General features: G+C 53.0%; 1 protein-coding gene across 2 annotated transcripts in view; it reads right to left on the bottom strand.

The window, feature by feature from the left end:
• PPP2R2B (protein phosphatase 2 regulatory subunit Bbeta) overlaps window positions 1-24,086 on the bottom strand; it is a 65,895-nt gene that overhangs the window by 26,576 nt on the left and 15,233 nt on the right. The window contains exon 1 of one of the 2 annotated variants that reach the window (XM_015642183.1): window positions 20,254-20,437. The exons of the other annotated variant lie outside the window; for it this stretch is intronic. Coding sequence (XP_015497669.1) covers window positions 20,254-20,323 — 70 coding nt within the window. The 5' untranslated portion in view covers window positions 20,324-20,437. Of the gene's footprint in view, window positions 1-20,253; window positions 20,438-24,086 lie in introns of those variants that run through there. 2 annotated transcript variants of the gene reach the window in all.

Below are 24,086 nucleotides of genomic sequence, written 5' to 3'. Positions count from 1 at the left end.
CACTGCCAGAGCATTCCAGGCAACTCAGAACTGCTCTGTCCCTTGGCTCACTGCAGGATTTACGCTGCCATCCCTGTGCCAAGAGGCTTAGAGGCACAGCAGACACAACCTCCTCAAAATGGCTGATTTGGGCTTAGGAACAGTGATGGAAAATCCAAGTCCATCTGCAAAATACACCCTCAAAAAAATGAGACTTTGTAAAAAGCAGCTGAGCATTGTCTGAGTCTCCACCCTTTCCACACTAAAATCTTTAAAAACTCCAATGATTTGTGCCACAGAACTGTCTGGGCACTTTTCATGCATTGGCATGAAAACATAAGCAGCCCAAAAGTGGCCTGGTTCCAAAATACCTTCTGAAAACCTGTGACTTCCAGGGACATCATTGGTTGCTGAAAACCTGAGCATCTGACACGGGAAGCAGGAACTCACAGATGGGAACAATACTGAGCTCTTTGTATTTACCAGATCTTTATCTGCAGCGGGGGGAACACAAAAGCTGCTTTTCTCAGAAGGTAACAGTGTGGTGAACAGCGCAGCACCAGCTCTGACCCTCAGCAGTGCCCGAGCCCTGGGGATGTTGCCTCGCAAACCCAGGAGATCTGGGATGTGCCCCCAGTTTGGGTCGTTCTTACAGCCCAAGGGTCGGTGTGCAGACACGGGGATGGATGCTTTCCAGCACACTTCTGTGCCATGCAGTCTGTCTTTCTGGTCATCTTGCTGCAGCCATCTGTTAGCTGATCAGCAAAAACTATTGACTGTTTAAAAATTTTAATTAGAAGTACCCAAACGTCAGCTAAGTGAGTAAAATTCAGGAGCAGCAAGCTCTGCTCTCACGGAGAGCAGCTATTTTCAGCTTACAACCCGATTTTGCTACCATCTTGCTGTGATGGCATTCTCTGTCACATTATTCCAGTTTGATGCCCCTTGGCTGAAGACGGGAGGCACAACACGCACCTACTGTGACAGAAGCTTCTCACAGAAACCTGGCACTGAGCTGCAGGGTGGGACCCAGAAGGGATCACAAAACACATTGCACTCCTGGGCACCCCAGCGAGGGCTGCCCGTGGGCAAAGCTGGGCCCAGGCTGACCAGAGCAGCTGTCTGCAGCAGGCTCAGCCAGGGAGGCAGCAGCAGGACAGGAACACAGGGGGCTGGCAGGGAGGAACAGCAGTGGAGAGACACCACGGGCCTGGCACATGGTGGGGAATGGGGAAGGCAAATGGGGAATGGTGCTGACAGAACAGGAACACCTCGTGCATGGGGAAACCGAGCCCTCTCTGCCATCATCCACCTCTCCACAGCGAGCAGCCAGGGAAGCCGCGCCCGTCAGAGTGGTGCCATTTGAAAAATGCTCTTAACGCTCCAATTCCAATTCTATGGGAGAGCAAACACCCCAAACACTCTGCAGACAGTCCTTGGCATTTGTTGCACAGATTTGAATTTAATCAGCTAAAAATGGCTTAATCCAACATCCGGGGCTGTGCTGAGTAAGATGGCAGCACAATGGGACTGGGGCAGGCAGTGCCACCCAGAGCACTGGGCTGTGCCACCCCCACCTCAGCCCCCAGGTCTGGGCAGACAGGATATTCCACTGCCATCAGCCACCACAGAGCTCTGCCAGCAGCATTTCCCCTGTCCCAGCCAAGTCCCACTGCCCACAGACCCCTCACTGGGAGGTGGCATTGGCACTCCCCACTGCCCTCCTGGTTCCTTCAGGAGCTGGTGCCACTCGGGCTCCTCCGGGGGCTGTGCCGGCTCCAGAGTGCCAAGGGCTCAGCGATTCCTGTGCAGGAGACCACTGCCAGGTCCTGTGGCTCAATGCCACTGCCTGCCATGGCCCCTCCACTCACTCCCTGCTGGGGCACAAACCCTTCACAAGGCTGTGCAAGAGCTCCCCATAACCCCCAGGCCCTGCATGGGGCCAGACCACAACAGATGCTGTATCTGCTCCCTCTCTAAAACTCCTTACAAATGATATTTTCCGCTTTAACATTTCCTCCCATGGAAGACGGATGTCTGTGCCATCATTTTCAATCTGCTCCTGGAAGAGCTTGTCTCGAGACATTTTCCTTGCAGTATTTTAATTAAACTTTCTTTCTTTCAATTTAGTGTTGGGTTCATTAAGTGACATCCTGAGCCACTGAAATGAATTGCTTAAAAGTGATTTGTGCAGCAGCTTGAAGGAGCAGATTGCAGCTATAAATGAGCCTGTCTTTGAACTTTACAAGTTTTGCTGCTTGGGGTGCAGAAAGCACCCAAATGCTACAAGTCCCTGGGGAAGCCCAAGGTCCCTGTGGGCAAGGCAGCATTCCTGCCTCCTGCAGGTAAGTTACAGACCCTGGAAACCACTTGTTTATAAACTGCAAGTGCAAATAACAAATATTTCTGCTTGAAAAATAACAAATTTCTACATGCATCTATCTTTGGTGGAAACAAGCCCCTTATTTGTTACCAGGAATAAACTCTGGGATGTTAGAGGTTTCCAAATGGAAGCATGGACATTCACTAGATCCTGTGAAAACCCTCTTCCAGTCAGATGGGATTTAATTAAGTTGCTTCTGACAGGGAATTAAAAGCCTTCGCTGGAAGCTCTTTTTCTGGTGTCAGGGCTGTATCATTGAAGCTAAACATGGTGCTTCCCCAGGCAGGATCAGTGGAAAATATTTTGGATAAAACTCGGGCTGAGAAAATCTTGACATTGTTAATCCACCGCAGTGCAGGGACCAGAGTCGGAGCTGAACCTGGCTGCTCCCAGTCAGGTCTTATCATCAAGAGAAATCAGCTAGAGTGAAAAGTGATCAGTGGCGAATGAGGAGCCAAGTGCAGAGGCACACAAGAGGCCAGGCAGGGCAGGGAGCCGTCCCTTGCCCAGATGTGGCAGCTGTTCTGCCAGCAGCTCCATCGGCAGCACAACGGGATCTGTGAAACACCCCACTCTCAGGCCACCAGCGTTCCTCTTGAGTGGTTTGGGATTCTGCCTCAAATCTGCTGTCACAGGCCATGCCTGATTCTGCTTCAAGTGATTGCCTGCCTGGCACTGCTACTCCTGTCCTCGGGAATGGGGCTCTCAGCTTCTGGCCTGGAGCACAGCAGCTCCCAGCATCAGGCAGAGGACACAGCCAGCACAGAACAGCACTTGCAATGAAGCTCTGCTTAGTGGTGAAGATTGTGACTCCACTTTAATCACAGGAGAATGGTGTGGCACCAAGGCATGACAACCCTGAACACAGGGCCATCGCTGACGTGAGAAGAGTGGGGTGAGCGTGAAGAGCGCCCGGATGCAGCAGGAGGAGAAGGGTTAATGAGTGTGTCTGCAGCACACATGGTCAACATCCAATAGATATTTCAACATCCAACAACTTCCACTGAAAAGCTGCAGTGATAAACAGTATGTTGTCTTACAGACCTCACCTTCTAAAAATGAGGTGAGAGCTGGGTACTTCACCTCTTTTCCTCCTCGTGTTGCAGGTTACTGGATGTTACCTGACATTAGGCAACGCTGTTTCTATATGCCATCCGTGGCTCCCCCAATACTTATCCAAAGACAAGGCACTGGGCTTGCCTCTCTCACGCTCAGCCTGCTGAGGTTCACCAGGAATGAACCACGTTGGCAGGGCAGGGCCACGGAGCGCTCTCAGCGGCCTCGGTCACACACAGCTCTAGCTCACAGATCCCCACCCAGATGCAGCTTCGCCTCTGCTGGCTCCAAGTGTCACTGCCAGCCCAGCCAAGCCTTCGCAAGTCTGGTGGTGTCCTGGAATGCCGAAGGCTTTGGGACAAGCCCCGCTGCAAAGAGGAGCCAGCACCAGGAGCACCCTGGCACAGCCACCTCCAAACACCGCGTCTGACAGCAGGCGGGTGCAGCAGCAGTGGCACTGACAAGTGACATGCTAGCCACACCACATCCTCCTAACACAGCAACACCTGGCATCAGCCACCTTTGCCTAGCCCCCACCACGGCAGAACAGAGAGCTGGAGAACCAACCGATGCTCCCAGACTCCAGAGCAAGGCTTGGGGCAGAGCAGGCACCGCCACTGCCCCAAGATGAGACAGGGCTTCCTCCCAGGGATGGGGGAACTGTCCTGGGGGCACAAGGAGCGGCATCACTTCCCCAAAACAGCCATCACAACAAGAGAACTGCGGACACTCAACACGGTTCAGTCCCTGCCCATATGCCCAGGCGTACACTGGGAGAGAGGGTGTGGATTTTAACAGGTCTGCTGGGAAGCTGCTCCCTGTTCTGATAGAAATCTAGGCATTATTTAATTCAAAACAGAAAACAAACTGCACCGTGGGCTGTGAGCACGTTTGGGCTTCATTCAGAAGGGGGAAAACTGAAAACACTAATTAACCCCAGTTGTTGGAAGAATGCCCTGCAGAAACATGATTCAGAATGGGTCACAAATCATAAAATAATAATAATAAAAAAAACCACAATGCTCTGGGGACATTAAGCGATTACAGAGAGTTGTTATTTGGCTGATTTTCACACTTCATTAGCATGTGCATAATTTAACAAGTGAACGTGCTGAGGGGCTGGCAACACATAAGAGCCACTTTCTTGAAACACGAACTGTAAATTGGGACACCGCAATCACAGGGCTTGTTTTAAATCATGATGGAAAAGCAACAGACATCAGTTCCATGCCTTCAGCAGAAGAAATGGATGTGCAGGGACCACAGGCCAAGCAGAGAGGTGCTATGAGAAGGTAGCTGCCCCTTTGGACGTGGCCCAGAGAGCCCAGCTTCACATGACTGGGAGCCACCTCAATGCCATTTAACACTGAATTAGGTAAATCTGGATAAAAAACAACACCATGAATCTGTGCCTTTCTACTGCTCCCGCTTGTCTGGCACTCAGCACAGAGCAGTGGGGACAGCACTGAAGCAGAGGGAGGACAGACTTTGGGAGTTACCACCAGAGCAGGCAGCCTTCCAGCACACTCATTCCCTTCCCACAGGGAGAAACAAGGGCAGGAAACAAAGGCGATTTATCGGTACCAAGAGGGCACATCACACGGCAGGGGCAATGCCAAGAGGAAGCAGGGCCCCAGGCTGGCAGCCCACAGGCATCCCAGTCCAGTGGCTGTGACACTGGGGGACCAGAGGTTCCACAGCCATCAGCCATGGACGAGCTGGTCCAGCCTGGTCCAGCAGCCCAGGGCACGCGTCCTCCACCACAGGGCTCCCACAGCACCTGACAAGCACAGCAAGCACGGGTGTCCAGCACAAGGACACCTGTGAGCTGGAGGCAAAGGGATGGTTCAGATGGGGGAGAGACAAGACCTTTGGAAGAAAAAAAAAAAAATCTCTCGCTCCTTTTGCCTCACAGTGTGTGGCGGCCACCTCTCCAACCACTGCTCCAGATTGTAATTTCCCCATATTTTAACAGAGGTTCTGTTTATGAAACTGCAAGAGGATTTAGCACTTAGGAATAATGCCATGAGGTCTGGGAGATGTTTCTTTGTATGATTAACTGACCACAGGTCATTTGTTTTACAACAAAGAGGCTCAATGATCCATGCACGCTGATTTATTCAGTCCCCATCTAAGGCAGTGGCTGACATCTTCCTGGCACCCATAGCTGCACAATGATGGGAGGAATGCAGACTGTGGGAGCCTGTACTCAGTGCTTTACACGACAGTCCATCAGCTGGGGCAGAACTGATGGGCAGGAGCCCCAGATCATGGCAGGGGAACCCAGCTGGCACTCCAGGTTTCACAGTGAAGCACGCCAGGGTCCTGCTCTCAGGTTCTCCCTAGCACTCGCTTCACTGGGGCATTGCCACACGTTTCACCCACATTTTTCATTTCAGATACAATATTTGCTGCAAAGACAATGGGTATTACAAAATAAACTGGGGGAATCATTAAGCACCCTGTCTTACGGACACCCTTAACACCGCTTGGTGATGAAATACTGCTGCACTGAAACAGCGTGTGAGAACTGGCAGGTAGATTTCACTCTGAATAGAAGTGGAACTGACAAATGTACTGTAATTGTCCAAATTAAACAGCTGATGGCAAGTACCTGGCATCCTCCAGGTACCACATACTTTCCCTCCATAAGCACTCGATTTTGATCAGTCTGTGTTCCAGGAAAGGATGCTGGAAAGGTTACCTTCCTTCTGCATCTGGCTCTTACTAATTGAATAGGAAATGGTATGGCTGCAGAAGAAGTCTGAGTTTCTCCATCCAGTGAAACACAGAAACTCCTGGATTGGCACTTAATGTTGTTTTGTTTTGCTGTACATAAATAATGAGGAGTGAGGATGCACTACTTTGAAGTTGAACTTTGGACTATGAGCAAAGCTACAACGAGAGTAATAAACTATGCAAAACTATTTGCACTTGGAATGTTAATGTTTCAAAATGATGCAAACAGGCACTTTTTAAACCTCTTCTAAGAACCCAAAGAAGCCTTGGGACCAAACCATATGGTTTAAGTCAGCGGCCCATAGCAAGCTTAATGCTTCTGCCAGCCAGCAAGGATTTGGGCAATTAGTTTATTAATGTGTTTATGTAAACAAAGAGAAAAAAGTTGGGGAAAGTCTCATCCATTTCTCTCTGCCAAACTTATTGAGCTTCATCGAATGGAGAAAATGCAAATCTAAAAAAACTTCAAAACCCCAGCAAAGCCCCAGGCATCCCCAGCACCCTGACCAGCAGAACTGGTGATCCCATCCCATTACGGGGCTGAGCAGAGCGGTGCCTTACCAGGGTCATGAGGAATGAGAGAAATGGTCCCTTCCAACCTCAAGAAATCTATGGAACCTCAAGCAGAAAACTACCATATCACTTATAGTTTGTTATTACATATCCCTGACTCAGGACAAGGAATAGCTAATTATCCTAATTGCTTCTGCTTTGGGAATGGGTCCTTGACACTGGGATAAAGGTGCCTATAAACAGCAGCATTTCTGCCTGCTCAGGCTGCAGGTCAGGTTTTATATGCTCTGAGAAGATTAACTTTATTCTTAGTGAAGAATTTAATTACAGGAAGCGATTAGCCAAGTGCTCCCAGTCAATACAGCTGCAGTACGAGCTGTGCAGGCGTGGGCACCTTTGCTCCTGCGCAGGAAGTCCAGAACAGGGACATTATTGCAAAGCCATTTGGGTTTTAAGTGACACCAGCCAGACCTGGATCTCCACAGGCCGATTACAACATGCTGACTTCAGCAACATCCAGCAGGGCTAGGAAGGGGGAAACTAATAAAAAGACAGTAGGAGGCTGAAAGTCCATTTTAAAACGCAGGAATACAGCGGTTTATAGGCTTGTTTTCTAATTGTGACACTGCAAAAATCAATGGCTTTTGGAAAGTGAAAGAAACACAGCAAACTGCTTGCAAACTCTGCTAGTCAGAAAACAGCACTTGCTGATGAATATACTGTTTTCTCTGTCTTTTGGAGGACAGCACAAAAGAATGCCATGAATGCTTCCCATCTCCTGTAACCCTTTCCACTGCGTTTAAATAACTGCAGCTATTCACCAAGCAAGAAAAAAAAAAAGTAATTAAAAATACCTAAAATAGCCTTCCAGCCTCCAAATAGCACTGCCAAGGACTAACAAAGGCTAAATCAGCCAAGCCAGCCAGGATGCCTGTTAGCACACTGACACGGGAGGCAGCTGGGTGGAACACCGCGCTGTGCGCTGAGCATCCAACAGGGAAACTCGCTCAGCTGATATCATGGGGTGTCTTTCTACTGCTAATTACCACCTACACCTCTTCCCAGACTTGGATGTGCGCTGAGAAGGTACTGGCTGGGCCCACGAGTCATACCAGCCCAGCAGTTGCTGCCCTGAGCCTGACACACAGCTTTTCCAGAGGCTTGCTTTCATTTGAAGGCCTGAGACTGCACACGCAGAGGAAAAAAGCCTTTTCCTGGCAAACCCTAGTCCTCTGATTTCATCACCTCATCAATAACTTTGCACATTGTCAGAAACAGATGGCAAGGAAAGGAAGAGGTTTGGTGAGGCAGCAGCTATCAGGAGATCAAGAACAAAGTGCTTCCCAAGTCTGGGATTCAGCTGTACAGCGGTACCTCCAAGCAGGGCACGGCTCCTCCCCAGAGCCAGGAAAATCATTCCCAGCCAGGGAAGTGAGAAGCACACATTCCCCAGCCTGGCTGCACCATGACTGTGGGACAACACCCTGCAGGGCAGAGCTGGTGCTGCGGTGCCCCTGCTTGGAGAGGAGAGCCGGCACTGGCCATGCTCACTGCTGTGGTCACTCCCCAGGGTCAAGCCACAGTCTGTAAACGCACTGAAGAAGGCGGGCAAGATGCTTTGCCCATCCCCAGCAAATGCTGAGACAAGGCAAGACAGCTGGCCTGACACAGACAGACACCTCCTGCACATGAGAACGTGAGCATTCCTGCCGAGTGCATCCCTCCAGAGCGCACAAGGAGCGGTAAAATTCATCTAAAAACAGCCTCCTCACCTGCTCCTTTCTCAAGAGAAAGAAGAGCCCTCTTAATTAAAGAAACAAAGCCTTTAAGAATAGTACTCTAAAGCCCTTCTGGTTCCCCAGGTTGCATGGGTCCCTGGCAAAAGGAAACACACCAGACATGAGCACAATTCGGAGCAATTTCTGGCAGTTCTGTGCAGAACCTTTCCTCCTGCCTCTGAAGGAGGGCTCTGGCTCACCCTGCACCGCTGTCCTGCTGCTCCCACATCAACAGGTCCATGGCTGCAGCCACCCACTCGCCCCATGAGGAGCTGCGGAGCTGGGAAGGGACAGGGGAGAGTGAAGGAAAAAGGCAAGAGCCATGACCCGAGCCCAGCAAGCAGAAGGTTCACTAGAGGTAGTGACAAGTGTGTGTGCAGTGTGTGTGTGTGTGTGTGACGCAGTCTGTGTGTGTGTGTGTGTGTGTGACATACTGTGTGTGTGTGTGACACACTCTGTGTGTGTGTGTGACACACTCTGTGTGTGTGTGTGTCACACTCTGTGTGTGTGTGTGTGTGTGACATACTGTGTGTGTGTGTGTCACACTCTGTGTGTGTGTGAGACACACTGTGTGTGTGACACACCCTGTGTGTGTGTGTGCAGCCAAGCACATGGACGTTCACAGTAGCAAGTGGAGACACAGTTAATTAATTAACTAACTAACTAACTAACTAACAGTTATCAGTTAGTTAGTTAACTAACTGACTGCCCACAGCCATACGGGCTTTTCAATTCACAGCTGCTCATCCCTGAGAAAAGGGATGCCCAAAATGTTTGTGAACATTTCTCTGCCCTTCTGCCCCATCAGAAAGGGGGAGATGGCTCCTCCGTGCCTGAGAGAGAACCTTGGTGCAAAGAGGACACCCTGCAGTCTGGCTGGTTTTGGCTGTTCAGGGTAGGAGAGGTGGAAAAGTCAAAGGCCTCGAAAGACAGCATCTTTCTGCAAGACACGTAGAACCGCAGTCCTCCCATCCCAGACCTGTAAACCACAAGGGATATTGTGACCACACAGCCAGAGATGTCAGGGACAGGGTCTCACACCTGTTTTTGACAAAGAAACCATGGTGGCTGTGTCCATTATCAGCCAGGGAAAGGGAATATGTGGGTTGGGGTCTGCAGGCCTTCACCAACTGACAGCAGCACTTGGCCCCGAGAGCCCAACTTAGAGCAAGGCTAATTGTATTAAGGACCACGGAGCGTACTGCTTTGTTTGTAATGAGTTTCAGGCTTCAGAAGCTGAGGATCCCATCTGCAAGAACAGACTGTTGCAGGATTCATCTATTAATAGCCACTGGTACACACTTCCAGCTGAGGGACACGAGGAGGGAGGAGACAACCAGATGGAGATAATGCATTGGGGTGACACAAAGCCAAAAAAAGGATGAGCCATTTCCCCACATCCTCATACACATCTCAGGCTTGCAGCAGGGAGCAAATGAAGTGTCACATGTGATTAACTCATAAACATCCTAATTAGAAAGTTCCTACATTCGAACAAATGTCCAAATACGACGAGACTTCAGTATCCTCCCCAGAGCCCCGTGCAAATGAGGTAACACTGCAGACTTCAGCTTCAAAGCAAGGGCCATGCCCAGCCTGGCACTGCACTAATGGGCAGGAATCAGGAAATCCCTCTGGAAGGTCCTGTTTGTGAAGTGCTTTGAGACCTGCTAGTGAAGGTGTGCCAGATGAGAACCAAGAGCCGCTGTTGTCCCTTCAATGCTACACACCCAGATCAGATTGTCAAGCGCCTGACTCAGGCTGACCTCCAAACCAGCCTGTAAGCAGGAACTGTTGGTGCCACTGATGGGCACTGCAAGGAAGAGGAACTCTGACAATCTCAACATCCATTGGAAACATGGATCTGGACTCACCAGAAACAGCCCCAGCTACAAGGTAATCTCTGCACAGCATCATCTTCACGATCTTGGGTGAACTCAATCATTTAGTGCCACAGGTACTGACCTCTGGTTTTCTTTTTATGCCCAATGTTTTTCTGCCTGACAACTTCCATTGCTGAGAAAAGCTGAATACCCTGTCACAGCTGGAGTTGCTCCATCAGTAACACCTCGCTGCTGCTTTTTGCAGGACCCCTAATGAGAAACGTCACATCAAGTTGCCAAATTATGGTATGAAGCAGGATCCATAGCCAGATCTCTGTGGCAGGAGAGCTTCCACCGAGCTCTGCAGGGGTGGAGGGGCTCCCCTCAGACACCTCCAGGATGCCAGCAGCAGGACAGCCCATCAGCACTAGGTTTTCTCCATCACCACAACACACTCGCTAGCAACAGTCCAGAGGCTCCCCACAGCGACTGTGCCTCCAGCCCCTCCACCCATCCCCCTGGGCTGCTTCCCACTCAGCACAAAGAGCACAGCAGAAGCACAGCTCACAGCCCAGAGCACTGGTGAGCAAAGGCAGCAAAGCTCCTGGGACTCACAGGCATCACCATGGCAGACAGGGTCCTGCTGCTGCAGGACTCCAGCCATCACCTACAGACAGAAATCATGCTGGCTCTGCACAAACCCCCAGAACAGAGCCCTCACCTAAGGCCAGGGTGGAGAAACACCATCACCAAAACTCAGCCAGAACTCAACAGTTTGTCACTGCTGATAGAGGTGCAGGTCCCTGTTTGCTCTGGTGCCCTCAAAGAGCAAATCTGTGGAAGGGAACTCCTGTAAAGACGCTTGTGAAGATTCTGATGGGACTCTGGCTTCTGCCAAGCAATCAGGCAAACAAGCAGAGTGCCTCTGGATCCCTGCATGACTCGTATCCTCCAGCTGAGAGTGTTACCCGAACAGATCTTCCCAAGCAGAGACAATCTCAGGCAGACATCTGGCACACCGTTCCTGCGAGCCAGAAATTTTCAATGGGGAACCAGTTACAAAGCAACACTGCTCACGCTGTTATTATAATTAAGAATCTGTCAGCCTGCTGAAATGAAGGCCAAGTTTATTCAGGGACTGTGAGGGAGGGCTCTCCAAAACAGACTCTCTAATTCTCTCTCTTCCATTCCCCAGATCCCACAGAGATGCACGTTTTCACAGACAACTTGCCAGCTGAGGTTGGAGCAACCTCTGCCTTTGCTGACATCCAACCTCCAGCAGCAGACCCCATCTCCTGCTCTGAAACAGCAAGTGCAAGGGTCCCCCGAATTGTTATAGAGGTTTCAGTGGAACTAGGAACAGCAGGCCCGTGTCCCATCCACAGGCAGGTATAGGTTCAGCGAGCTTCCACTGCTGCAATGCCATGCACCCCACCCTCAGGACAGCACCTCAGGGATCTACAGAGCAGGACCCCATGGAAGCAAAGCTTGTTTTCTTGTGGGCAATTTCGTGCTGGCTGAACAGCCTCATGCCTGCACATCTGGACCCTGCAGGTCTCCAGACACCTTTCACAGGGCCCCCATCCCCCTGGAATGCCACCCATGAGATGGGCACTCTCCCTGGTGCAGGGTTTGTGCAGGAGCTGCACCACAAACACACGAGAACAAACACCCAGAGTTGTGCACTGTGTACTGAGTTTAATGTTAAACAAGCTACAGCCCCCCAACACCAGCCAGCACGTGGCACCGTCAGTCTGAGCTCCGTGGTGAGACAGAGCCAAGGGCTGGTGCCCCCTGCACTCCCTGATCTCGTCCCCTTCTCGCTCAGTAAAACTGACTCAGCCTGCAAGGGAAGGGATCTGTCAGCCCTGCTCAGCAGCTGCGAGGCTGGTGCAGGAACGGGCAGTCAGGCACTGGCACGTGGTGTTTGGTCAATGCCTGCACTCCTCAGGGAAGCTGCTGGTCATCAGGGTCCAACCTCCTTGCCCTTACTCACAGAGCTACCAAAGGGGATGCAAGGAAACGACAGATAACTCAGCACCGAGGCTGCACCGCTCATTTCAGGGCTGCCTGGTGATACAGCAGCACACGGGCAGGGGCCCAAGCACTGCCCCCAGCCCTGCCAAGGCAGCAAGGGGCAGCACCACCACGGCAGCACAGCTGCAGCCAGCCAGGGGACACCAAAACACCCAGCACTGGGCACAGAACACCGGTCTGGAGCTGGCTCCATCACTGTGCACTGTTGTGGCACAGCACTGCCCCGTCCCCAGCAGCCAGGGCAGGGTGAGGACGGGGCAGGACCTCAGGGGCACTGACTGTGGAGCTACAGCAGCTCAGGGCACGCCTCAAATCACAACTGAGACACGTCTCTCCTGCTACCAGCTAGCTATCAGCTGATGAGGACCCAGATATCAAGAATGAAAACACCAAGATGAAACTTTTAAAAACCCACCGGTCTTCCAAAGTCTTCAAAACCTTGAAAGTGAGCACATTTAGGGAGCCCTGCTCATGTGGGTGAGTTGGGCTGGGTCCACTGAAGCCACAGCTGAACCAGAAGCTGTTTTGGGGTCCTGGTGTGTTTCCCCACTGTTGTACATCTCAGCAAGCTCATTATCAGCATTTGGAGATGTTTGGCTTTGGTACCCCTTGCGCTAAAATGAGCTGCAGATCAAACCAGGCAGTCAACAGAATTTTAAAATTAAGCTACAAAATTATTTAAAATCCCCTTTGAGGACGTTATCACAGGGTTAACATCCACTCTTGGCTTCAGATAATACAGCAGCAATAAATGGTAATGTGCTCTATGAAACATGATTTATTTTTGCTGAACAGGCTTGGCATTATAGATCTCAGCACTCTTAACATTTAAAGTTGTTATTCCAATGACAAAATAGACATGAGGGAGATAACAGTCTTTATCTCCATTAATGTTTTATTGTTGTTCAGAGAATACGGATATGGACTGATCCAAGTGTAGGAAAATCACAGCAATTTGTTTGCATATTGGGAAAGCTGAGATAATGGTTGTGTTTTATGACCGCACCAGGGGATCAGCTGAAATGCGGGACAGAGCAGATCAAAATGAGGATTAATCGGCTGCTTTGGTTCCTGGTTTCTATTCCAGTTACATTTCCATTCCCAGGACCTGCCTTAGCGTGACGTTGGAAGAGATGGTCCCTGCGCGTGGCCAAACAGCTGTGGCACCCGAGGAAGTGAGGAAACAGCCTTTAAAGGAAACACAAAGGCTGCACAACAGTTCCTGCCACCGAGGCAGGATCCTTCTGGATACTCAGCTGCCTGGAAGCGACTCTCTGCTCTCCCCGAGCCCCTCTGTCAGGGCTCCTGCAGCTTCCTGTGGTGTCACACACGGAGCTCCTGACCTGGCACTTCACCTCCTTCCCAAGGTACACACTGCACCTCACAGTACCACGACACCCTCCGTACACTGAACCTGAACCAGTGAGCTGGAGCTGCAGTGAGGTCTGTGCTGCTGGGGGTTTAAGCAGATAAAGGCTGAAAACCCAAACAGACCACACACCACCTGCCTCATCCCGGGACCCCCTGGGCAAGAGAGGACAACCCTTCCCTTCAAGAAACCAGGTGCGTCAGGGAAAAACAACAACCAGTGCTGCCCTCAATGAGGACATTGACTCCAATAGCACAATCACACCTTTACTGGGAGGATGGCAGGGAGGCGACCTGGGACAGCATTCCTGACAGCATACAAACAACGCACCAGCATCCACACATCTGGCCTCCAGTGCCCAAGCCTGGGGCAGGTGGCCACGGTGCTGTCTCACCAGAGCTTTCCCAGAGCACTGGGGTCAGGCCCAGGCCAGTTCTGGGTTCGCTGTGCATCAACTGCCCCTCTCCAGGGCAGGGCAATCGCCAGCTCCCCAGCTCATGGGGATTTCGGGAGGGCTGCGAAGAGCTCAGGTGCCACTGGCCAGGGCTGCCAGGTGCCCGGCAGTCGCAGCAGCTCTGCACAGGGAAGCTGAGATGAGAAATCTGGGGCTCCGTTGCTCAGCTCCAGGCAGACCGGCTGTGCAGCGGCTGCGGCAGCCCTGGCTGCCGGACCCCGGCAGGTGCCCGCAGTCCCCACAGAGCCCGGGTGCTCACACGGCTCTGCCCGGGGCTCTGTGGCAGCCCTGCCCGCAGCCGGGGCCGTGCCCGGGGCCGGGGCTCTGCCCGGGGCTCTGCCCGGGGCCGGGGCTCTGCCCGCCCGGCTCAGCTCCCGGCCGCAGCCTCACAGCCCCGTGCGGAGCGGCAGGGAGGAAGCAGCCGCTATTTTTATCTGCCTGATCAGCATCCTGCCAGGTCAACAGGCCTGGGCTCCACTGCCACCTCTCACCCCTGCACCAGCCCACACACCTCTCTGACAGTGGCTACGGAGGCACCGGCTCACACAGCAGCGCTCCCAAGCCATCCCAGCTGGAATATGTGTATTCTCAAAGGATTTTTTCCACAAACATTTATTCCCCCAACCAATCACTAACAAGCAAATCTGGACTCAGTGATCTTGGAGGTGTTTTTCAGCCTTAATGATGATATGATTCCATGATTCTAAGCCTGCTGGCTTGCAGAGTTAGGGAAGCTGATGATCACCTAGTCTGCCCCGGCATCAAGCCCTTCCACCTACTGACCTTCCAGGCACCAGATCTCACCAGCCCTTCAGGGAGGAGGCGTCAAGGGTTTGGCACAGCCCTGCAGACTCCTGTTCCCATGAGCAGGCACAGGGGCAGTCTGCTGGGTCAGATTAGGAGCACATCCAGTCCTGTCTCCAACAGACAACAGGCAATACACAAACAGAGCAACCATGCAACGTTTCCATTAATGTTCTCCCACACTCTGCAATGGTCACCTCAGGGGGATCATGAACCAGAGGTGGTCTCTCTACATTTAGTAAATCTTGACCACTTCGCTAAGTCCCTCAATTCCATTTTGAAATCTGGAGACGAGGCTGTCCTGTCTGGCACCCCAAGGATCACCCTGAGAGCACCCAACAGCATAGCCTGGGGTCCTGGGCTCGAGGGCCTGACCCGTGCTGGGTTCTGACCTGCTGCAGCAGGTCCCCAGAACACAGGGACCAGGTAATTCCAGGCTGTAAGGCCAGACCCCTGCACGTGGCTGCTGGTGCCTGCTGGGGGTGACCCAGCTTTGCCAGCACTGGAGAGGGAGCAGCTTGGTTCTTGCACAGAGTTGAGGAGACTGAGACAGATGCAAGCCATCACCAGTGACCAGCACACTCCTCACAGTGCATCTGCAGTGGGTCAGTCACATCATTACCTGCTCCCAGTCCTCTCAGTAATCTCTAGATTACTGAGCCCCTAGGCACATCTATTCTCTCATTAATCTGTAGATTAAAGTATCCCCAAATCGGCTTTGACGTAGAGCACTGAAAACAGTTGAGTTATGCAGAGATCCCATATTAGGCAGAAGGAGACATCTCTGTGGGTCCTTCCCTGGGGGGGCACAGGCTCAGGAAGAGGAAGGGATGTCCAAACACAGTACATGTGTAAATAAAAAGCAGAAAGGATGGGACTCTGTTTTGTAACCAAAGCAGTCATGTGATAAAACAACTTCACAGAGGTTCCCGGATTAATTAAATCTCAATCCAGATGATCTCCAAGCAATTTGCATCGTTTGCAACAACAAATACCCGACAGCTCTTGCCCTAACCTAGCACTGAGAAATGCTTCACTTGGTGCTTTCCTGGAGACTACACAGAGATTTTTTAAAAAGCAACCACCGTACCACAGAGAGCTCGAGGCAAACTTCCCCCCTCCTGCAGCACGATGGCAGGGCAGGATACAGGCAGGATGGGAACGACTGAGAGGTGGACAGAGTTACAGTGGGAGTAACAAGATTAAATCACGAAAAGGAAATAAAGGCTTAGTGGTAGATTTCTCAACAGCAAAACCTATTTGGTTTGGGGAACACTCCCTCAGGAGATCAAAGATTTGCAGGGGCATTAGCCAGACCCGGGAAAGGGAGCAGCCATGCAGTGGCCCAGGAGTGGCTTCGAGGTGCCATGACTGTCCTGCCCAGCAGGAGGGCACGGTACATCCTCAAGGCCATGCAGCCCCAGCCGGGGCAGCTCCGTGCCCACAGGGGAGAAGGTCCCTTGGCAGAGCCATTGGGAACCAGGAGCATCCCTCAGGGGGTGCCAGGATGGCCCTCCACGGTGGCCCCACACCACGGCCTTGGGACATGAGTACTCCCAAGGATCCTTCTCCAGCAGCACAACCACCTGGCCATGCCCACCTCCCCATGAAGCCCAGGTGAGAGCAGTCCTCCTCCCCGTGCCACGCTGGCAATCGTGGGTGCCAGGGCTGGGCCATGCCTGTGCTGCCCACAGCCATTGCTGGGCCTGGGACGTGCACAGTGTGTTAATGCACACACCCCAAAATGCACGGTCCTCTCCGAGACTCCTGCCAGAGCCTCCCCAGGGCAGGTCCCGGGGGGTGCAGGGTGCCCATCACGCCCTGGAGGAGTTCCTGTCTGTTGCATCACAACAATGCCGGTAGGAAGGGCTCTGTCTCGGTGTCTCCACGTCTTCCTGCAAAAGGGTGACTCTGCCCAGCTGTTGTGGGGCCAAGGCCTGTGGGCTCTCCACACCAAGCCCAGGACATCCAGCAGCATCAGGAGGGAGCAGGGACAAGGCTGGAGAGGTGAATTCCATGCCAACAGCCTGTGAGGAGATGGGTTGTGCTCCTGGCTGAGCTCACAGGTGTAGCACAGGACAGGCAGTGCCAGCCTGGCCCTGCCCCAGGAGGGACCCACAGCCCCCAGGCCAGCCTGGTGCTCAGAATCCTTCCCTCATCAGAGGATACCTGCAACAGGGCAGGTGTGCACAGACATGGAGGACCAATATGAGGCATTGTCCCACTGGGATGAACCACGACTGAGCTCCTGTCCCACCTGAAGCTGCTGAGCACACGGGCTGGGTAGGGCTCAGGGCAGGGCTCATGGAAAGGATCATTCATGTCATTCCTCTCTTGTTTGGAGGTATTTACCCAACCATCAGCTGCTGCAAGAGCTCTGAGACATGCCAGGTGAACAGCACTGCTGCACACCCACAGCCTGAAGGAGACGGGTGTTTTGGGTCCAGCTGCTGAAATGGACCAGCTGGTGGAAGGGGGCAGGAAGGACCCCTGAGGCCATATCTGCAACAAGCACAACTAGAAGTGGAAGCTGCTCCAAAGGTTGTTTGTATTCAAATGTCTCAATTTGTCCTACTTTTGTCTGGGCATTTAGCAGAATTGTCAATGAAAATAGATTTATGCAAAGCAAGAACAAATCAAGCATATTTTCTGGACATTTTTCATGGGAGATCTGCTGCTCTGCAGGAGTGCTCTGAGATCTGAGCTGGCATTGCCCTGGAACCCGCTCACCCTGCCCCCTGTGCCCGGCAGACCTTGTGACACGGCTGGGGATGTGGGCTGCACCTCAGCACCTCCCTGGCAACCCCAGTCCATTTAGCACAAGAGCCCCCTTTCCTCTCAGCAATACTCCGAGCTGCACAAGAACAAGGCATTCAAATGTGCATTTGTGAAATACCATCCTCACCCCATATTTGCATGAAAATACCAGACCTATTTAAGTGACAACGACACTTGACTAAAAGCGAATTACATAACCCGGCTCTTTCCCTCAGCTGACACACCAGAGACACCTTCATTTCCAAAGCAAGTCTGCACTTGCTGCACACCATTTGGAAGGATTTTCTTCTTTCTCAACTAGATACCACAGCGTTTTAGGCATATGCTGCTTTCCACATGTCGAAAAAATAAAACTGAACTAATTTTTTTATCTTATCAGGATCTACCATTTCGAAGTGCAGTCAGCCTCCCTCTAGCAGCACCATTGCACGGAGTCAGGACTTCTATAGAGTGTGAAGAAAAACTCCCGGCTGATACACAGCCATTAAATCCCCTGCTGTACTTCCCCCTGCCTTGCCACCTCAGCAAGGATCACACTGCCTGGTTCAGTCATCTACTGCACAAATGTCTCTGTTTCATTTCTACCGAGAGGATTGCTATGGTTCCCTAGAACGACGCACAAGGTTCTTCTGAAAATGCCAGCATACAGCCACAGACTACAGACAAACTGGATCTTACCGCTGAAAATCCCCAGCCTTCCCAGTGCCACCTGCAGAAATCACTGCAGGCTCATCTCAACCCTCCCCCCTTCCCCACCAGGAAACCTGAGTTCTCAGCAGGTCACAACAAGGTAGCCATAGCCCGATTTTACATTTGCTGGCTGTTGCAGTTGCTTTTTAGAATGCAGCAACAGCAAATTCATCCTTCCTAGAGAACAGAAAATGGTGATGTGAGCCAGACAACTGGGAGGTGTGGGAGCTCAGTCCCATCCTGGCCACAGCACCCTCCTGGAAGCCCTGGCTCGCACCACCTCTCTCAGCAGAAATGTCCCATCGGCGTGGTGTGGCCTCTACAGGTCCATCACTCAGCCCCACGGCAGGTCTGCCCACTCCCCAGCCCCACAGTGCACTCAGCACCTGGCCCCACAGCAAGTCCTGCTGGGCCCCTGCAGTGTGAAACAGCCAAGGAGAGCAGCAGAGCCAGGGATTCCCCAGGACAATCCCACCCCAGCACCTGCCGGCTCTCATGCTGAGCACTCGCATTCCAGCAACACACAAGCAACACCAACCACCATTTCTTCGGCTCACCAGGTATCCAAAGCTTTCCGTTACTATATCAAGCCAAAGATTTCCCACTAGCTAAACGCTCCTTTAGCCATGTGACAAAATTCCCAAAGTCTGGCTTCCTCTGAGCCTGAGGATGACACAGTACGGGAAAGCCTCTTTGGCTACTCATTAAGCTATGAAAAGCCTGCTCAGACTCTGGTATGGAGTCTGGTTTTTGAAGCCTCGTTGAAGGTGTCAGTGCTACCAGAAAGGGTGGGGGGTTCAGTTTTGCTTTACATCAGCTGCACTTTCCTCCTGAAGCGAGAGAGCGAAGGGAGGTTGTGACAGAGCTGATGTGAAGTTGACAGCCGTTCAGCTACCAGGGAGGACAGCAGAGGCAACAGCAGTTCCATCCCCATCCCTCCTTCACCCCTCACTGGTGGAGCTGCCTTTGTGGTGGCTGCAGCATCATGTGCAGGCTGAGCTCATGTTCTGATGCCTGAACTGAACATGGCCACACCATCTTCTCCGCTCTTGAGCCATTACGGGAAACCGCTTTCAAATGCACCACGAGCCTCACCGGGGCTGTGACATTATCTATGTCCAACAGCCTTGGCATATCCTTGCATCTGCAACGCCGTCAGAATTCATACACCTTCCTGAAGCAGCTTGTATGGAAATAGCCCCGAGACAACTGTTCCATTGACGAGACCTGAGCCAGCGTTTGCAGGATTTCCGCACCCCACAGCGCGGCTTCAGCCACCTGCAGCACCTCGAAAGCCCTCAGGGGCTGAGGAAACCGATCCTGAACCGCTGCCACCTCCCGCATCCCGCTGGCTCCGACGAGCTCCGCATCCCTCCGGCCCCGCGGGCTCCGCTCCAGCGGAGGGGAAGGGCTTGCGGAGGGCTCGGGACTCCCGTTTCTCCCGGAGCCGGAGGAGCGGAGGCTCAGGAGCTCCTGGAGCAGCCCGGCAGGGCTGGGGGCTCCGCTACAGGGCGGGAACGCGAGGCTTCGGCCGCCCCGGGGCGGGAGATGGGGGCGGCCGCGTCCCGGGCGCTGCTGCGGGCGGCTCTCGGTGCCCCGGCTCCGCCGTCTCCGCCGCGCTGAGGGACCGGCCCGGCCCCGGGGAGCCCACCCAGCGACACCCGGCGCTGCTGAGTCACCGGAGCGGCACCGCCGGGCCCGCACCGAGCCCCCGGGGCCGCCGCCGCCCTGGGGCTGAGCATCCCGGGCGGGGCAGCGCTGCCGGTCCCGGGACAGCGGCGGAGGGCGCGGGGCGATGAGCGGCGGTCTCACCTGCTGCGGGCGGGCCGGGGTCTGCGGGCCGGGCTCACCTTCCGTGGCATAGCTGTGGTCTCGCAGGAAACTGCTGCTGATCTTACGGGTCTCAGCGTCCTCCTCCATTGACGGCGGGCAGGCGGGCGCGGGGCGTCAGCAGCCGCAGCCGCGGATCCATCATCCCCCCCCGCGCCCTGCTCCGCGGCGGCGGCCGCCAAATGCGGCGGGGGGGGCGCAGGGGCGGCGGTGCCCGCTGGCTCCTCCCATACGGCACCGACCGGCACCGCGCGGGCGGGCGGAGCGCGGCGCGGCCCCGGCCACCGACACCAACACCGTCCTGCTACCGGAGACCTGCCCCAGGAACACTCCTGCCCGGGGATGCTCCCACCGCGGGGGATGCTCCCGCCCTGGGACGCGCCCTCCTCCCTCGGAACGCGGTTATACCTGGTGACTCGCCTGCCCCGGGGACTGCTCCTTCCTGCCCGGGGCGTCACTGCCCCCCTGCTGGACACCTCTGTCCTTGGGGAAGCTCCTGCAGCCTTCAGGCAGAGGGATTGCTGCTCCCTGACCTGCCTCCCCAAACGCAAGATCCCATCCGAGGCTTTCAAGAGACCCGTTTTTGGCAGAGCCAGAGCATGTGAAAGCTGTGTGTCCCGGGACAGGGCGAGGCAGTGAGGGCCATGGAGGTGGTCATGCCAGCAGCGCTAAGGAGGTGTGTGCCCATGGGCAGCTGGCCCAGGCGCACCCTGGCTTGACTTTGGAAGGGGGTAGCAATGTTCAGTGACTTATGGCCACAAAGGTCGATGTGAATGGGGGGGATTGGTGGCATCTAAAGAAGAGGATGAACGCAAGGGCTATGGGGGAAGGGAGCACATCTCTGAAAGGACAGGCTCTATTCTGGACTCATCATCTGGTACACACCCAAGGGAAACAACGGCTCACTTGGAAGAGTTTTGTGTCTTGGTAGAGTCCAGGAGGAAGCCTTGGCACTGGCTGAGCCACTGGCAGACACAGGGAGGAAACTCACAGGGGGCAAGTTCCCTCAACTCCAGCACCTGAAATTGGAAGTAGGCAGCATCAAGACACAAGAAATCCGAGCCAGGCAGCAATATGCATGCTGGGCAGCAGTGAGAGAACAGCCACTACTCTCCACTCTCAATCTGACCCACGGTGTCCCCTCTGACCTCACTCTCCACTGCTCAGCAGCTGCTGAAGGGAAACAGGTGCATGGACAGAGCCGGGGGTCTGACCCAGGGCTGCACCCCACAGCACCCCACTGCTCCATACTGCTGTCAAGACCCACCTTAGCACTGTTTTGGTTCACTGTGCACAAGAATCTCATCGATGGGTGCTGGGCACTGGCTGGGTGCAGCAGGGGAGCTGGCACACGAGGGCACAGCCCCATGGCACCTTCTCACCGTGTGCCCACTGCAGCACCCTCGAGACCCCCGAGCCAGGGAGGAACTGCAGAGCTCGGTGTGCCACGGCACAGGAGCTGCTTGACAGGGCAGGGCCACCTCAGCAGGGAGTGTGACAGGAACAGGAGGATGCAGAGGGAATGGACAAAGACGGTGGATAACATCGTAAATACAGTGGTACGCTGCAGCTTGATTTCCTCTCCCAACTGTAGTATCAGAATTAAAATTTCATTGGAAAGGTGCAAGATTTTATAGCCTTTATTATTATTCTGAGGTTCACTCAGAGATTTTGCTGAGATTCACTGCCTGCTTGGGGGGTGCTTATTCTAGAGAAGCACAGTAGAGAAGCACCTCTGAGCAAGAAGGCTCAAGGACTCCAGTACCTCCAGTATGCACATCTTTTGGACAGCATGTTCCACACCTGTGCTGGACAACCACACCAGCACACCCAGCACATCACCACACGCCTTTTGGAGGAGTTTCTGGATACTCTCGGACAAGAGGCAAGAGGAGGAAAGCTTGTTCTACCCATTGTGACCTTCTGAGGAAAGGTGAATTCCCAGGCCCACAGCTGCCTGCCTCCCCAGGATGTTTTCTGAAATGCTGTCACGCAGAGGCTGATACAAGACGTTGTAAAACTGCACCTTGGAGAACTCTGGCACTTACTCATATGCATACATAACTGCAGGATTTGTCAGTCAGCCACACCACGTTACAGGGCACTCATTAATACAGGGATTACTAATGTGACAAGCCAGAAGCATTCATCAGACAGGCATAAGCCTGAAGTCTCCATGCCCAAGCCTTCACTGAATTATCCTGGAACGTGAGTTACTTGCTATAATCACCAGGCACATTTAAGTCAGGAAAACACCTTGTATTTGAGGCTGAGGTTGCTCTTGGCTGCAGGGGGTGAGAGCCACAGGTTGGTCTGTATTCACTCCCTGTGAAAAGGCACACGACCTGGCCATGGCCTTGTGGCACAGAGCAGAGATATGCTGGCCAAAACTCTCTTGCAGGCCAAAGAGAGCCACAGCGCTAACATCATGCTTCAGAAATCATTTTTGTGTTGCTGGCAGCTCCTTGTGCTTGCGATAGCGCAGCAGACCAGACCCCAACACACCACAGGACGTGGAACTGCTGCTGGCTCTGGGCGAGCCAGTGACACCTCTGTCTGTGGTGTCCAGTCCCCGAGAGAAGGACAAGGACCTCCAGAAGGAAAAGAGAGACGGGAAAGAAAGACTAAAACCGCATCACAACGCTATCCCCAGGAACAGGGTTCCCTCTGTCCACAAGCTACACCCACCTGCGGGTGTCCTGTAAGAGGCAAGAGCAGCTTCAAACAAGAAAAACATATTTTGAATAAACAATTGTACCACATCACCTCCTCCCATCGGACCCCAGATGCCAAATGCCAGGTCAAAGGCAATGCCCAGCTGAGTAATGAGCCCCTGCAATGCCCATGAATATCATAAACACAACCAGTGACCTCCCTTCCTTTTCAGAAGATACCACCTTCAGTGTATTTTCATTTTAACAAGTGCCAGGTCCCTTCTCCTTTATTAAGAAGCAAAAATAATTCTCCCATTGTGCATGGGTTATACTTACGTATTCATAAATTCTGCAAAGTTTTACAATACACTGTATCATTTGAACAGATCCAGAAGCCACCTGTTTGTTATGCATCACACATAGGAGCTGCATCATGAAATCCATTTATTCTCAGTTCTTTTAAATCCAGGAGCAAGCCTTTACAATAACTAGAAACATTAGCTGTCCTAAGCGGGAATACATTTGCGGATTAAATTCGCCAAAGGTCAGCTTGTAGCTGTCACAGTTTCCCAAAGCCCCAGGTGCCCCCCGTGTTCTGTACTTTGACATCTGAAGAGCTAGGACACTTTCCACTCCAACGATTTTTGCTTCAATTAGAGAGGCTGAAGAGTTCCATGCTCAGCTCTCTGTGGGATCTAAACAGTGTGTGAAGGATAATTGAATCAAACTTCCAATTTTATGCTCCGTACAGAACTTCCTTCACAGTATTTATTTTACCCTCCTGTCCGTGAGCACTAAATCTATTCCTAATTACTGTTTTGGGTTAAAACAATACCCTCATCTTTTAACCTTTAAATATAGATAACGAAATTTCTTTTAAACCTGTAAGCATTATTTCTGTTGGTTAAGTGCCCCTCAGTGGGGCCCCAGCTCTCAGGACAGTGCCAGAGGTCAGCCCGTGAGGAGAAGCACTGGTGCCAGCACCTGCCCATGGCACAGAGGGCAGGGCTGGCAGTGAGAGCCTCAGGGTGCTGTGAGTGAGCTCAGGGTGCTGTGAGTGAGCTCAGGGTGCTGTGAGTGAGCTCAGGGTGCTGTAAATGAGCTCAGGGCGCTGTGAGTGAGCTCAGGGTGCTGTGAGTGAGCTCAGGGCGCTGTGAGTGAGCTCAGGGTGCTGTGAGTGAGCTCAGGGTGCTGTGAGT

The sequence above is a fragment of the Parus major genome, chromosome 13 (assembly GCF_001522545.3).
Source record: "Parus major isolate Abel chromosome 13, Parus_major1.1, whole genome shotgun sequence".
Classification (NCBI taxonomy): domain Eukaryota; kingdom Metazoa; phylum Chordata; class Aves; order Passeriformes; family Paridae; genus Parus; species Parus major.
This window is presented reverse-complemented; position numbering and strand designations above follow the sequence as displayed.